At 43.3% G+C, this 13657-nt stretch overlaps 1 protein-coding gene across 3 annotated transcripts in view; it reads right to left on the bottom strand.

Annotated features, from left to right (window-relative positions):
- Nucleotides 1-13657, bottom strand: part of STIM1 (stromal interaction molecule 1) — a 240585-nt gene that overhangs the window by 25894 nt on the left and 201034 nt on the right. For all 3 annotated transcript variants that reach the window (XM_011993720.1, XM_011993722.1, XM_011993721.1), the window contains exons 6-7: nucleotides 5488-5665; nucleotides 1007-1184 (exon numbers count right to left, since the gene is read on the bottom strand). In XM_011993720.1, coding sequence (XP_011849110.1) covers nucleotides 1007-1184; nucleotides 5488-5665 — 356 coding nt within the window. The remainder of the gene's footprint in view (nucleotides 1-1006; nucleotides 1185-5487; nucleotides 5666-13657) is intronic.

The raw sequence follows: 13657 nt of genomic DNA, 5'->3' as shown, positions 1-13657 counted from the left end.
CGAGACGGGCGGATCACGAGGTCAGGAGATTGAGACCATCCTGGCTAACACAGTGAAACCCCGTCTCTACTAAAAATACAAAAAACTAGCCGGGCGAAGTGGCGGGCGCCTGTAGTCCCAGCTACGGGAGGCTGAGACAGGAGAATGGCGTGAACCCAGGAGGCGGAGCTTGCAGTGAGCTGAGATCCGGCCACTGCACTCCAGCCTGGGCCACAGAGCGAGACTCCGTCTCAAAAAAAAAACAAACAAAAAAAAAACTAACTGGTTTACAAGTTGTGACAGTAGTTAACTTTTGGATGAAATATTAACTGGGGGAGCAAAAGTGAGTTTTCTGGGGTGCTGAGAAGGTTCTGTATTTTGATCTGGGTGGTGGTAACACAGGTACATGCATATGCAAAAGCTTGCCAGCTGTATACTTATGACTTGTACACTTTATGTAAATCCCTCAAAAAAAGAAACAAAATAACTGTTATCACCGATTATCCAACTGTTCTTTGAAAATCATAGTGACTATTTTTATAATTTTCTTTTTTTTGTTTTTTGTTTTTTTTTTTGAGACAGAGATTTACTCTTGTTGCCCAGGCTGGAGTGCAATGGCACGATCTCAACTCACTGCAACCTCCGCCTCCGGGGTTCAAGCAATTCTCCTGCCTCAGCCTCCTAAGTAGCTGGGATTACAGGTGCCTGCCGCCACACCCAGCTAATTTTTTTGTATTTTTAATAGAGATGGGCTTTCACCATGTTGGCCAGGCTGATCTCGAACTCCTGACCTCAAGTGATCCACCTGCCTCGGCCTCCCAAAGTGCTGAATTACAGGCATGAGCCACTGTGCCCACAGTGACTATTTTTTACAACTTGAACTCTTATTGGTAAGAGTCCAGTGACTCTAGAGCATAGTCTTTGGATCACATTTCAAATTCCTCACACATGAAACTTCCAGCCAGACCCTGGGCCCCTGCCCTTTGCCCACCCGTCAAGGTGTCCAGGAATTTGTGGACTCTCCTACCTGCTCCAACTCCTCCTCAGCATATTTTTGGCGGCTCCGCTCATTCTCAGTACCCTCCCGCAGCTCCTTCAGCCGCTGGGCTTCCTGCTTAGCAAGGTTGATCTCATCGCGCAGCTTCTTCTCCAGATGGACCTTCTCCACCTCCACTGTGCGGTGCTCCTCCTGGGCCTTGTGCAGCCTGGGGGGCAATGCAGGGAGCTGGAGGAGGCCAGGCAAGGGGGTGCCAGCCAACATGCCATGAGTCATGGCACCAAAGAGGAAAATGACGGCTCCAACTCTCAGCATATATTCTCCCTGCTCTGCTGACTGTCTGGCTCTGAGCTAACTCAGGGCCAATAGAAACCACAGTTATTACCTAATTCACACCTTGACCATCATTTTGCTGCCAGTAATCAAGGCTGTGGAGCCAGGTTCTCAGGCATCTGAATCCCTCCTCTAAACTGTCTCATACAAAAATCACAACAAGTACCAGTTTACAAGGTAGCAACTTGTAGGAAGAACTGAGGCTAGAATTCCAATCTGTGTAACTTCAAATGCCACAATTAATCCCCTTATGTAGTGGTATCTAGAAAGTTCAATAAATGTAGAATACCCTGCAAGCTAGACAAAAAGATCCAGGAAAAACCTAATGGCCGAGAAATGACTGGGGTGGTAGCAGAGGGGTGGATTAAGGAAGATGAGGAAGGAACTATTGAGCTAGACCTCTTGGATTCCTGAGCTTCTGTTCCCAGAAGCAAAAAACAAACTAAATTTACGCCAGAGGGGCTGGGCAGGGCTCAGGAGAGTCCCCTGCTGCCCCCAGGCCCTGAGTTCCTTTCCCAAGTATCTTCCTTAGTGGATAAGATCTCAAGGGCATGAGTTATAATGTAAGTCTACCCTTGTACCGTCACACACATTCCCTCAGTTCACTGACAAAACCTTCCATCCAGCTAAACAAGCCTTCTCCCTTCCTCACTTCTTTCCTCCACACAGCTATCTATGTTAATATACTCATTCATTCATCTATTCATTCACCAAGTTCTTTCAAGTGCCTACTAAGTGCCAAGCCCTGTGCTAAGCCCTAAACGTATGGCAATAAATCAGAAAGCTGTCCCTGCCACTGAGGAGCTCATGATTTACTCCAACAAAGACAAGTAAACAGGTAACTGTATACAGTGTGACAAATTCCATGATAAAATTATCATATATATGATAAGATATATATATCTTTTCATTATAGAATTTATTTTATATACATATATATAAAATATATATATATATATGATGTTGAGTGCACCCAAAAGATGGAGTAATCAGCTCTGCCTGACAGGAGTGAGGGAAAGAAAGGGAGACTTGGGCTACACCCAGAACAAAGACTGAGAATTTGCTAATCCCTTTGGAAGAGAGAACGGACTTTACTGTCTGGTCTTCCTTTCTAAGTAAAAACCACCAGATTACCAGGGGACCAGATTAGGAAGGGGAAAGGATGGTGAAGAAGAGATAAGATATATAGTTTAGACTTGAGGCATGGAAAAGAAAGGATAGACTACAGAACAAGAAGGACCCTGAGAGAACACTGATCACTGAGATAATTAAGTAGATGAAACAGATGAAACAAACAGAACTCAATCTGTTAAAAACAAAACTCTAAGTCCAGAGCTATCAGTGGCGGAGACCTCAAAAGGTATAGTGGAACAAGCAAGGAGGTAAGAGGAGGAAATGTTAGGCTGCAAGCTCCCGCAAATTGTAATCTGCCTACTTGGTCCCTAAAGAGAAAGGGAGTTGAACCTCCTGAAAATGAACACCAGATGGCAATACATGCATAGGTAAAGACAAACCAGAGGCGCCATTTCCTGACATCTCCTTCCCTTGCTGAATGTCCTTCTTTATTGTACTCTTCCATGACCCAACTGTATAAAGTTACACCATTAAGGATTCACTTCTTCACTAAAATACTATCCTCTATGAAAGCAGCCTCTTGAGAAAAGCCAATACTACGATAAGTCTGTCCTTTATAATAGTGAGCTCCTTTATAGTAGAATCAAGACTGACCCCCTTTCATAGTGCCAATAAGGTCTGTTAGAGATGGAGATCAATAATTATTGTTGGGTGCAGAAATGAGCAAATAAATATACAATTAAGCACTGCCCCACTCCAAGGCAACAACCATTAGCATTGCAATTAGTCCTGCCTCTAAGCAGTTGTGTGACGATGAGCAAGTTTTGCCTGCTTTGGGAATCAAAATTCCTGCCTGCCTCAAATAGTTATCTTGAAACTCAATGAAATCCTAACTGGAATGTACATGTAGAATTATATTTATTCACACAAATTATCAGGAACTCTGTAATAAAGCTCTGTAAAAGCTGGCATTGCAGGTCTGTTAATACAAGGAGGAACAAGGTGGCAGTGGGCTCTGGACACTCAGAGGAGGATATATGTGTGCATGTGTGCAAGCCTATCTCTAGGGGGGAAAGGGGAGGGGTGTCTTTGTCTCTTTCTAAGTGCTGCAGTGGTCACTTAGCTCTGGAGGTCTTAGGGAGCAGGGAGTGCTGGGAGCTTAGTTTTATCCCCAAACTTGGAATGTCTCCTGCCTAGATTCTTTTGCCTTTGGAATGGAAACAGTACACGTTTTTCAAACAAATGAGGTATGGGGACTGCTCAGACAGCAGCAGTTAGCCCCTAATTGGCAAAGGGCCCAAGAACAAGGGGCCCAGCAGAGTAGCCAGGATTCAGCTTAGAGATCAGACCCCTCTCGCTCCCTAGAAGCCCAGCCCATGGAAATAAACCCAGTAAGTCTGCTACCTCAGTAAAAGCAGCACCCTGGAGTGTCAAAATTCCTAGTTCACTACTTACTGATATATGACCCTGAGCAAAGCACTTACCCTCTCTGAGCCTTCATTTCCTCAACTCTAATAGTACCTACTTCAAAGGGCTATAGTGATTAAAAGCAATAATGCATTTAATTATTTAACAATACCTGGCTCACAAGAAGTCTTTTCCCCACCCCTCCAAAGAAAATAGTGTTTACCATTTAAAAATAACACAGTGGCTGGGTACAGTGGCTCAGGCCTGTAATCCCAGCACTTTGGGAGGCTGAGGTAGACCTCTTGAGTCCAGAGTTCAGGTAAAGCCTGGGCAACACAGCAAGACCCCTGTCTCTACAAAAAAATCAAAACAATTAGCCTGGCATGGTGGCATGCACCCAGCTACACAGGAGGCTGAAGCAGGAGGATCTCTTGAGCCCAGGGGGTGGAGGCTGCAGTGAGCCATGTTCATGCAATTCAACTTCAGCCTGGGCAACAGACCAAGACCCAGAGTCAAAAAAAAAATAATAATAAATAGAAATAAATGAAAAGACAAGACTTCATTTCCTTTTACATGAATTCCTGCAAAGACTTCCCAACTAGAGTCCCTAGGCTTCCAGAATCATTTTCTAAAAGACAGTCCTGAATAGGCCTCTCCTCTTCTTGAAAATAAAACCACCAAAAAAACCTGATTTGACTCTCTATTGCCGTCTGCATCCTACTAACTTCCCCACATGCATCTTAAGGTCCCAGGGATCTGGCCCCACCCTATACACTCAACCTTAACACCCAGGACCTCTCTACCCATCTTTCAAGGCTACCTCCTCAGAGTCCCACATCCACTCATTCACCTCTTTGTCTTTCTAGTCATTAGCATTCTTATCCTATAAGTTGAGTCTGGAACTAAGTCTGCATTAAGTGTGCTCTCACTGCTGCGTCTTGTGGGTGTGTAAGTTTTGTTTCCTCAGGAACAGTGAATTTCTTACAACTGCCATCACAGAACTGGTTACTATATGTTAGGAAATACACAGGCTGACTGACCGACTGACTAACGGGTACTCTCTTTTCACAGCTAAATCTTCTGCCATAGTTCTGAAGTCATATTTTATTTTAACAGAATCCCACACCATATGAGTTGGAAGTGTTCTAGGAGAGTTTAGCATTCTCCTAGGTCAATCCCTTCATATTACCAATGAGGAAATAAGTCCTGGGAGGGAAAGAGATTTATCCAAAGTCATACAGCAAGTCAGCGTTTATGAGATTTAGATTCCTTATAAGAAAGAACTAAGGACAGTAAGAAGGAAGGTTTGTGAGGTTTCTTTGGGGAACAGTAAAGAACAGTTCATTATATCTATTTATATGCTAAGAGAAGCAGTCCAGAGACGGATGAAGGAAGAATGACCCCCTAACAAGCAATGGGAAGCTCAAAACCTCTGGCAGCTACACATTTCTCCCTCTGAAGCTAAGAGGCAAAAAAGATAGAAACAAGTTTCTCCTCAGGAGGAATAACTGCCCAGGGCACTTGGAATATCAGCAACCTAAACTTGCAGTGCAGTTTTGGAAGGATGATGCAGCCTGGGCTGCCATGTTAACAAGGTCTCAGGGGCCAAGTGGCTCACACTCAGGTGGAAATAGGAGGTTCCCAGGAGCCAAAGGTAATGGCAGGGCCTTACCTTTCCTGAAGGGGCAGGGCCTTACCTTTCCTGAAGGTCATGCAGACTCTGCTCAGCTCGGTGTAACCCCTCCAAGTCCTTCATCATCTTCTTCATGTGCTCCTTGGAGTAACGGTTCTGGATATAGGCAAACCAGCAGCCGCCCACACCAATAACGATAGACACCACCAGCATGAAGTCCTTGAGGTGATTATGGCGGGTCACTGCCAAAGAGGGGAGGGCATGGTGAGTTAGGGTGCCTACTGCACACTTAGCCTTGCAGACTCCACTGCACACTCTCCCACTCTCCCTCCCACTGAGAAGGAATTAGTTTCTCTTCTTAGATACACAATTCCCATACACTATTATAGTAAGCTCTATGTCTATCTCTCTGCTAGCCAAGGCTTTGTTTTGAAATGAGAGGCCTTACAGCAATACAGGAAGCTTATTAAATCACACTTCCTTAAGATGCAGTGAAGAGGAGAGAACTAGTGCCTTCTCAATATACCCTAGCCATCTTTGGGCTAGGATGAGCCCATATGCCCAGATGTAGTGGCTTCTGTCCTACAGGGTAAGCAATTCTAAAGTTCCACAGTAGGTAAATGGAGATGACTGGTATAAAGGATATAAAGCAATGTCACCAGAAGCCTTAGTTCTGGCTGTAGGACTGAAGTCACTGTAGGAACTAGGTCTCCTGGACTACCAGGCCATTCTTGGCACAGATCAGGGAAAGGTCCAGAAGTCTCAATCTACGGTGAACATTTCTAGGCTACTGTGAAATCCAGAGACTCTAGAACAGGATAGCATCAAGAAATTGATATTGATGAGACATTACACCTACCAGAAACTGAGGGGCAGAGCTATTTCCAGAAAACACCTGGTAGCAATTCAGTGAAGCATGAGGGCCCCAACCACCAACTGGGGTTCAAAGAATGCCCATTGTCCAGAGCAAAATTTAAATGTTAAACAAGAAATGACACCAAAAGATAAAAAGCAAAAGCCACATCCTAAACACTTAGCTAATCAGGAGAGAGGCACTTCTGGAACTAACATTGTTCCTGGTATACCAGATCTGGGCTCTGTGCCAGAGCACAAAAGACTTGAAAGGGGCACTATAAGGAGACGGCTGCTCCTGCATCCTCTGTCTAGGTTGTGCTGTGGGCTCAGAGGAGCCCTGGATGTGGGAGTCAGAGAAAGAGGGAAAAAAGGGAGTTATGCCAAGGCTAATGACCCTCTGTGCACAGCAAGTTGCCCTTAGACAGTGGAGGAGGAGGTAGGACTGGCATGATCCTTGGACACAGTAAGGACGTGAGGCTGGTGGAAATCCAAAAGGACCCAGGTCGAGCCACCAAGTTAAGGGAGGGTCAAGACACCAGAAAAAGAAACCATATGATACTGATGCCCATAGTTTGACAAAAAGAGTTACCATCATAGCTGCTCACAGAAAGGCTGAGCAGCAGGACATGGGGATGAGATGGGATCAAAGACAAATTAACACATCCTATTTCCACCCAAGGGAGGGGGGTTACTAGGTCAGGGTGGTGGCCATGTCCTTCATATGTTTATTCTAGGCTCTCTGAAAGAAAACCGAGGGTCCTCTCATGGCCATCCCCTAGCCTCCAGGCAGGCTACAAGTCTAGGCATACTTAAGCCCTCACTCTCCTACCTTTTGGGTTCCAAGAGGAGCTATTTCTGCAGCACAGTGAGTTGTCTTTCTTCCTGGAACACACCTGCCTCCTCCAGAGCCACTACCAGAGCCTGGGGTATTCTTTGTCTCCCCTGTTTGTTAAGGACTTTTAATCTTGGTTTCCTAGGGTTTCTCAACTTCAACATCCCCTTTATATTCTTACCAAAAGTCAAAGGTATCCTTGTTCAAACAAGACCACGCAACGAGTGCTTCCAATACTTCAAATACTTAAGGTGGGTATGCAGATTGAGCCTAGTTATTTCATTTGGTTTCTTATTCTACGTTATCCAGTTCAATTTGCCAGAAAAGCAACCACTCCTGCTCACTGAGGACTTTCCCCTATTTTCTGAGCCAATGAAGAAGGAAGATAAGGCATAGTCTTTTCTTTTCCTATCTCCAACTGCCCCTGACCTGCAACAATTATTCTGTCGGCCTCCCTGCACTTTTCTCAATATTCCTGCTGAAAGCACAAAGGGCACACTAGCCCCTAGCCCAAAACTAAGCATACTGTAGGCACACGTTAAAAATTGAAAATAGTAGCTACCATTTATTTAGGGGAAATTGGGGCACAGAGAACCTTAGAAATGTGTCCAAGGTCACAAAGCTACTGAGTGATAGAGCTAGTCAGCTTGATTTCAAAGCTGGAACTCTTTATTGTATCTTGTTTCCTCTAACGGAAGTAGAAGATGGATAACATCTCCTAACATCTCCAAACACCCCTAACATCTGCAAACTGGTACTATTTGGAGAGCCCTAGATGGGCCTGTAAGCCCAGAGCCAACTCTGCAGAGTGAAAAAGACTGTAAAGGGCGGTATGTAAAGGGCTGTGGTCACATGGGGAGGACTGAGCATGCCTTCTACTGTCAGAAAATGGACCTTGAGGTGGCCCTCTGCTGAGCCAATCTGATCCCTCTTCCCTTTTCCCAAGTTCTGAGGCTGCTGTGGACAGATGGCACCTGTTCCCTCGGCATGCCCTCTTGGCTACTGCATGACAAACCTTTTATGTGAGATATGTCAAGCCTCAGACCAATAGCAGAATTTTTATTATGGCTCGGTGAGGTGGCCATAGCTCACAGCTGTACCAAGTCTAGGTTCTCTGGGGTGTTTGTGTGCTAAATGACTGATGATGAGGTCTAAGTGTCTGCTCATTCAGCCTTAAGAACTCATCCTAACTTCAGAACACAGGTCAGACCCAGTACAGGCCTCTAGGTCCTAAATGGGTGTTAAAGAATAGCACTGAAATAGGGATTTTTAGTCCATGCTCAGAGGGAAAATAAAGTCTAGAGGGGCACAGATCAAGGGACTATTTGTAAACATCCAGCAGGCACGCCCCCACCCCTTTCAGAAGTTTCCTGGCAAAGAGCTCCTTAGTATTTTCCTCAGACTCCAGCTGGCAATTTTCAAAAGTTTCATTAGACAAGCATCAGTAGAAAAATATAAAACCAATATTTGCCATCAGGACAGCTGCTGATTTCTAAAATCTTAGCTTCCAGGAGTATACCCAGTTCTATCAGAATCCTTGAATGAGAGAGCCACTAAGAACCTTTAATGACCAAACCCATTTTACAGAAAAGGAAACCCAAATCCAGGCAGAACTGAATTGCCAAAGGTCACTTAATAAGGCAAGGACCAAGCACAGAAGTCCTAAAAATACAGGAGGCAGACACCAGGAAGGAACAGACCTCCTGTCTTTTATACAGAACCCTTATTAAGCAAGGAGTTCCTCCCAAAAATCATAAAATGTCACAGCTGAAAGAAACTGTAGGGAGGAATCTCATAATACAAATCATAAAACACACCTGAGAAAAGTGACCTACCCAAGGTCACACAGTGAGTGGCAATTTTGAAAAGGGACCCAGGTCACCTGCCAATCCAGGGTTCTTTCCCAAACTTCAAAGAAGTCGTCTGAATAAAACTCCAGGAGCTACAAAAAAATCAAGCTGTACAGGCATATACTGCAAGTTCAGTTTGAGGCCACTGGAATAAAGCTAATAAAGCAATAAAGTGAGTCACACAAATTTTTTTGTTTCCCAGTGATAAAAGTTATGTTTACGCTATACTATAGTCTATTAAGTGTATAATAGCATTATGTCTAAAAATACAGTGTGCGTGCCTTAATTTAAAAATAACTTATTGCTTAAAAATTCTGACACAGACACTCAAAAGTGAGCACACGCTCTTGGAAATATGGTACCAACAGCTTGATCAACACAGGATTGCCACAAACCTTCAACTTGTAAAAAATGCAATTATCTGCAAAGTGCAATAAAGCAAAGCACAATAAAATAAGGTATGCATGTATATATTTATTAAGACATAATTCACAGAGCCTAAAATTCTAAGTCTCTCTCTTAAAATGTGCAATTCAATGGTTGTAGTATATTCACAAGGTTGTGCAACCACTGACAAAATTAATGTTAGAATATTATCATTACCCCAAAAAGAAATGCCATATCTATTAGCAGTCACTTCCTATTTCCCACTGCCCCCACTCCCAGCCTCAGAAACCACTAATCTATTTTCTGTCTCTATGGATTTGTGTATTCTGGGCATTTTATGTAAGTGAAATCACAAAATTATATAATATGTGGCCTGTTGTGACTGGCTTCTTTTACTTGGCATGTTTTCAAGGTTCATCCACACTGTAGCATATATCAGTACTTCATACCTTTTAGTGGCTGATTAATATTCTACTGTATGTATATACCATTTATTTTTCCATTCATCAACTGACAGACACTTGAGTCGTTTCCACTTTTTGGCTATTATTCTAATTTCAACACATCCTTACCAACACTTGTTACTGTCTTTTTTATTATATCCTAGTGAATAAAAAGTGTTACCTCATTGTGATTTTGATTTGCATTGCCCTGATAATGATGTCGAGCACTGTTTCAGGTGTATATTGGCCATTGAACTGTGGACATATAAATATATGTTCAAATCCTTTGTCCATTTTTTGTTTGTTCGTTCGTTTTGAGAGAGGGTATCACTCTGTCACCCAGGCTGGAGTGCAGTGGCATGATCTTGGCTTACTGTAACCTCTGCCTCCCAGGTTTCAGTAATTCTCATGCCTCAGCCTCCTGAGTAGCTGGGATTACAGGCATGTGCCACCACACCTGGCTAATTTTTGCATTTTTTTAGTAGAGACGGGGTTTTGCCATGTTGGCCAGACTGTTCTTGAACTCCTGTCCTCAGGTGATCCGCCCACCTCAGCCTCCCAAAGTGCTGGGATTACTAGCATGAGCCACCGTCCCTAGCAAGAATTTTTTTTTTTTTTTTTTTTTTGAGACGGAGTCTCGCTCTGTAGCCCGAGCTGGAGTGCAGTGGCCGGATCTCAGCTCACTGCAAGCTCCGCCTCCTGGGTTTACGCCATTCTCCTGCCTCAGCCTCCCGAGTAGCTGGGACTACAGGCGCCCGCCACCTCGCCCGGCTAGTTTTTTGTATTTTTTAGTAGAGACGGGGTTTCACGGTGTTCACCAGGATGGTCTCGATCTCCTGACCTCGTGATCCGCCCGTCTCGGCCTCCCAAAGTGCTGGGATTACAGGCTTGAGCCACCGCGCCCGGCCCCTAGCAAGAATTTTTTATGTATTCTGGATAGTAGAGCCTTGTCAGAAAAATGTTTGCCAATACTTTCTCCATTTTGTGGGTTGTCTTTTCACTTTCTTGGTACATTCTTTGAAGTATGAAACTTTTTTATTTTGGTGAAGTCCAGTTTATCTATTCTTTCTTTTGTTGCATACGCTCTTTAAAAAATAATTTGAGGTAAAATTCACATAATATAAAAGTAATCATTTTAAAGTAAGCAATTCAGTGGCATATAGTACATTCATGATGTTATGCAACCACCACCTCTATCTAGTTCCAAAACATTTCTATCACTCTACAGTAAAATTTTTTACCCAGTAAGTGGTTTCTCCCCATTCCCTCCTCCCACCAATCCCTGCCAACCATCAGTCTACATTCTGTCTCTGTGGATTTATCTATTCTAATCATTTCATATTAACAGAATCATACAATATGTGATCTTTTGTGTCTGGCTTCTTTCATTTAGCATAATGCTTTCCAGGTTCATCCACATTGTAACATGTATCAGAACTTCATTCCATTTGTAGGTGAATAATATTCCATTGCACCACAATGTATTTATCTATTCATCTATTAATAGATATTTGGGTTGTTTTATTTTTTGGCTCTTGTGGCATGTGCTGCTATGAACATGCATGTACGTGTACTTGTTTGAGTACTTGTCTTCAATTCTTTGCATGTATACCTAAGTGTGGAATTGCTAGGTTCTATGGTAACTCTGTGTCTAATTTTTGAGAAACCACCAGACTATTTTACATAGTAGCGGAACCATTTTACCTTCTCATCAGCAACGTACAGGGGTTCCAATTTCTCTACACCCTTGCCAAAACTTGTTTTCCATTTTTAAAAACTATTTTTATTATAACTGTCCTAGTCAGTGTGAAGTATATTCTTAGCTTCAGTACCTGTGCTCTGCCTATCTCAGGAAGATAGTTTTCCTGCTGATCTCTGGCCTCCCTTAAGTTAGATCACATGCAGCATATGGGCTACATGCAATAAGCCTAAGAGAAAAATACCCCTGTCCTGGTATCAGTCCAACCTGCTCCACCAGGGCCCCTCTCGTTGGCTCTGATATCCTGGACCCTGTACCATGTCCCCAGCATTCTGGTTCCCATAGCTGATTTTTCCAGATAAAATCCTTGACTGCTTTAACCTGCAGTTTCTACTGTACCCTTTCAGACATGGTAAATCTGATTTTGATACAGATAAAGCTTGATAATACATATTACAAGGCTAAGGAAGACTTTCAGGCTGCTGAAAACCTCCCCTTGCTGGGTGGTGACAGAGGAGAACCTTTGCAAAAGTAGCCTAGCTTTTATAGTTGGGCATGAGTGTTCTTGGTGTGTACAAAGAGATGTGTAAGTTGTTAACAGGGAGAGTTTAATAAGGCCACTTCCACTTCTCATCTTTCAAGACTCAGCTCAAGAATTACTTTCTCCATAAAGTTTCCTGGACTCCAATAGGAAACTCCTCCCTAGTATGTGCCCCCAGTTGAACTCTGGAAAGACTTACATAATAGCTATAACACTTACTATATTTGTTGACACTTTACTATATTTGCTGACATAGCTATCTCCATTTAGATAGAAGTACTTGAGAGCAGGTATCCTGCCATTTATGCTGGTACTTAGAATGTGCTCAATAAAGGTTAGTGAATGATGAAAGGCCACTGCTCAATACAGAGACTAGGCCTTACATAAAGAGTAGAACCAGTTACTGTGTCATTATTCAAAACCTACCAATGAAGGTGAGCAAAATGTGTCCTAGAACCCTCCACTCCCCCAAAAAAAGGTGGCAAAGGAAGTGGAAACAGTAGTCTTCGCCCAGGTTGCTCTGTTTCATACTTTCAAAAAGCATAGATCCACTTGTATTGAGACATCAGCTTGCGTATTTGCCAAGCCATATTCACAGACAGGGAAATGTTATATTGCCTCTGACCTTGCCTGCCAGCTGCTTCTCTGGACTGGTTCCTGATTCAATACCTTTCTGCTGCTGGCACCCTAAATCGAGGCAAGCCATTCCCAAAGGGCAGGAAGCGGGCCCTAAGAGGCTGTTTAGTTGAAAATAGTTTTCCAAGAAATCTCACTACTTTTTGCTCCCCTTTGGTTCACTTAGAATTAGAAAAAGGATGGCAGGCTGGCTGTTCCCACAACATAGCTCTGTGGAGACTGAACAACCCAATTCTCTCAACTAGCCTCCTTGGCTGAAGAGACCACCCTTTCTTAGGCCCAAGTGTGTCTACTGCTTCAGTGAAAACCCACTTAGTCCTCCTTGGTCATTCAATGATACAAAGATATTCACTAACCAGTTCATACACTCTAAATGTCTACAATAACCCACTGTCATTATATATATATATATATATATACACACACACACACATACACACACACACATATATAGCTGCTGATGTGCTATTGAAATGAAATATGGAAGTAGGTAACAGCTAACAAGCTTTCAGTTCATAGGTGGTTACTTCTATCCCTGAGCATACTTTCCATATTTTAGCTTTTGTATTCTTGCTCAGGTTGTTTACTCTGCCTAGAATGTCCTATTCTGCCACCTCCATAGAATAAAGCTCTATCCACCCTTAAAGGCAGAGGTCACATGTCACCTTGTCTATAGGATACCTTCACTAGGCCTCCTCTGGGCCTCAGAAGCACTGTGTACCTCTATAGAACACTCATGTTATACCTTCAGGGCAGAATATGATTCATTCCAGGTCTTCCTACAGGGTCCAGCACAGCACTGGCACAATGCAGATATTTCCTTAAAGTATTTAATGAATGCATGTTGCTATATATCTGGACTAAAATGTAAGACTCTTTCAAACTTAATACCAGTGGAAAGAGTATAGGTGCTATCTTGCAGGTGTGCCTAGCAGACCCAGAGCCTTAGCCTATCCACTACAATAGCTTTGGTTTCCATGGCACAGCAGTA

This window comes from Mandrillus leucophaeus, unplaced genomic scaffold (genome assembly GCF_000951045.1).
Source record: "Mandrillus leucophaeus isolate KB7577 unplaced genomic scaffold, Mleu.le_1.0 Scaffold432, whole genome shotgun sequence".
In the NCBI taxonomy this organism is placed as follows: Eukaryota; Metazoa; Chordata; class Mammalia; order Primates; family Cercopithecidae; genus Mandrillus; species Mandrillus leucophaeus.
This window is presented reverse-complemented; position numbering and strand designations above follow the sequence as displayed.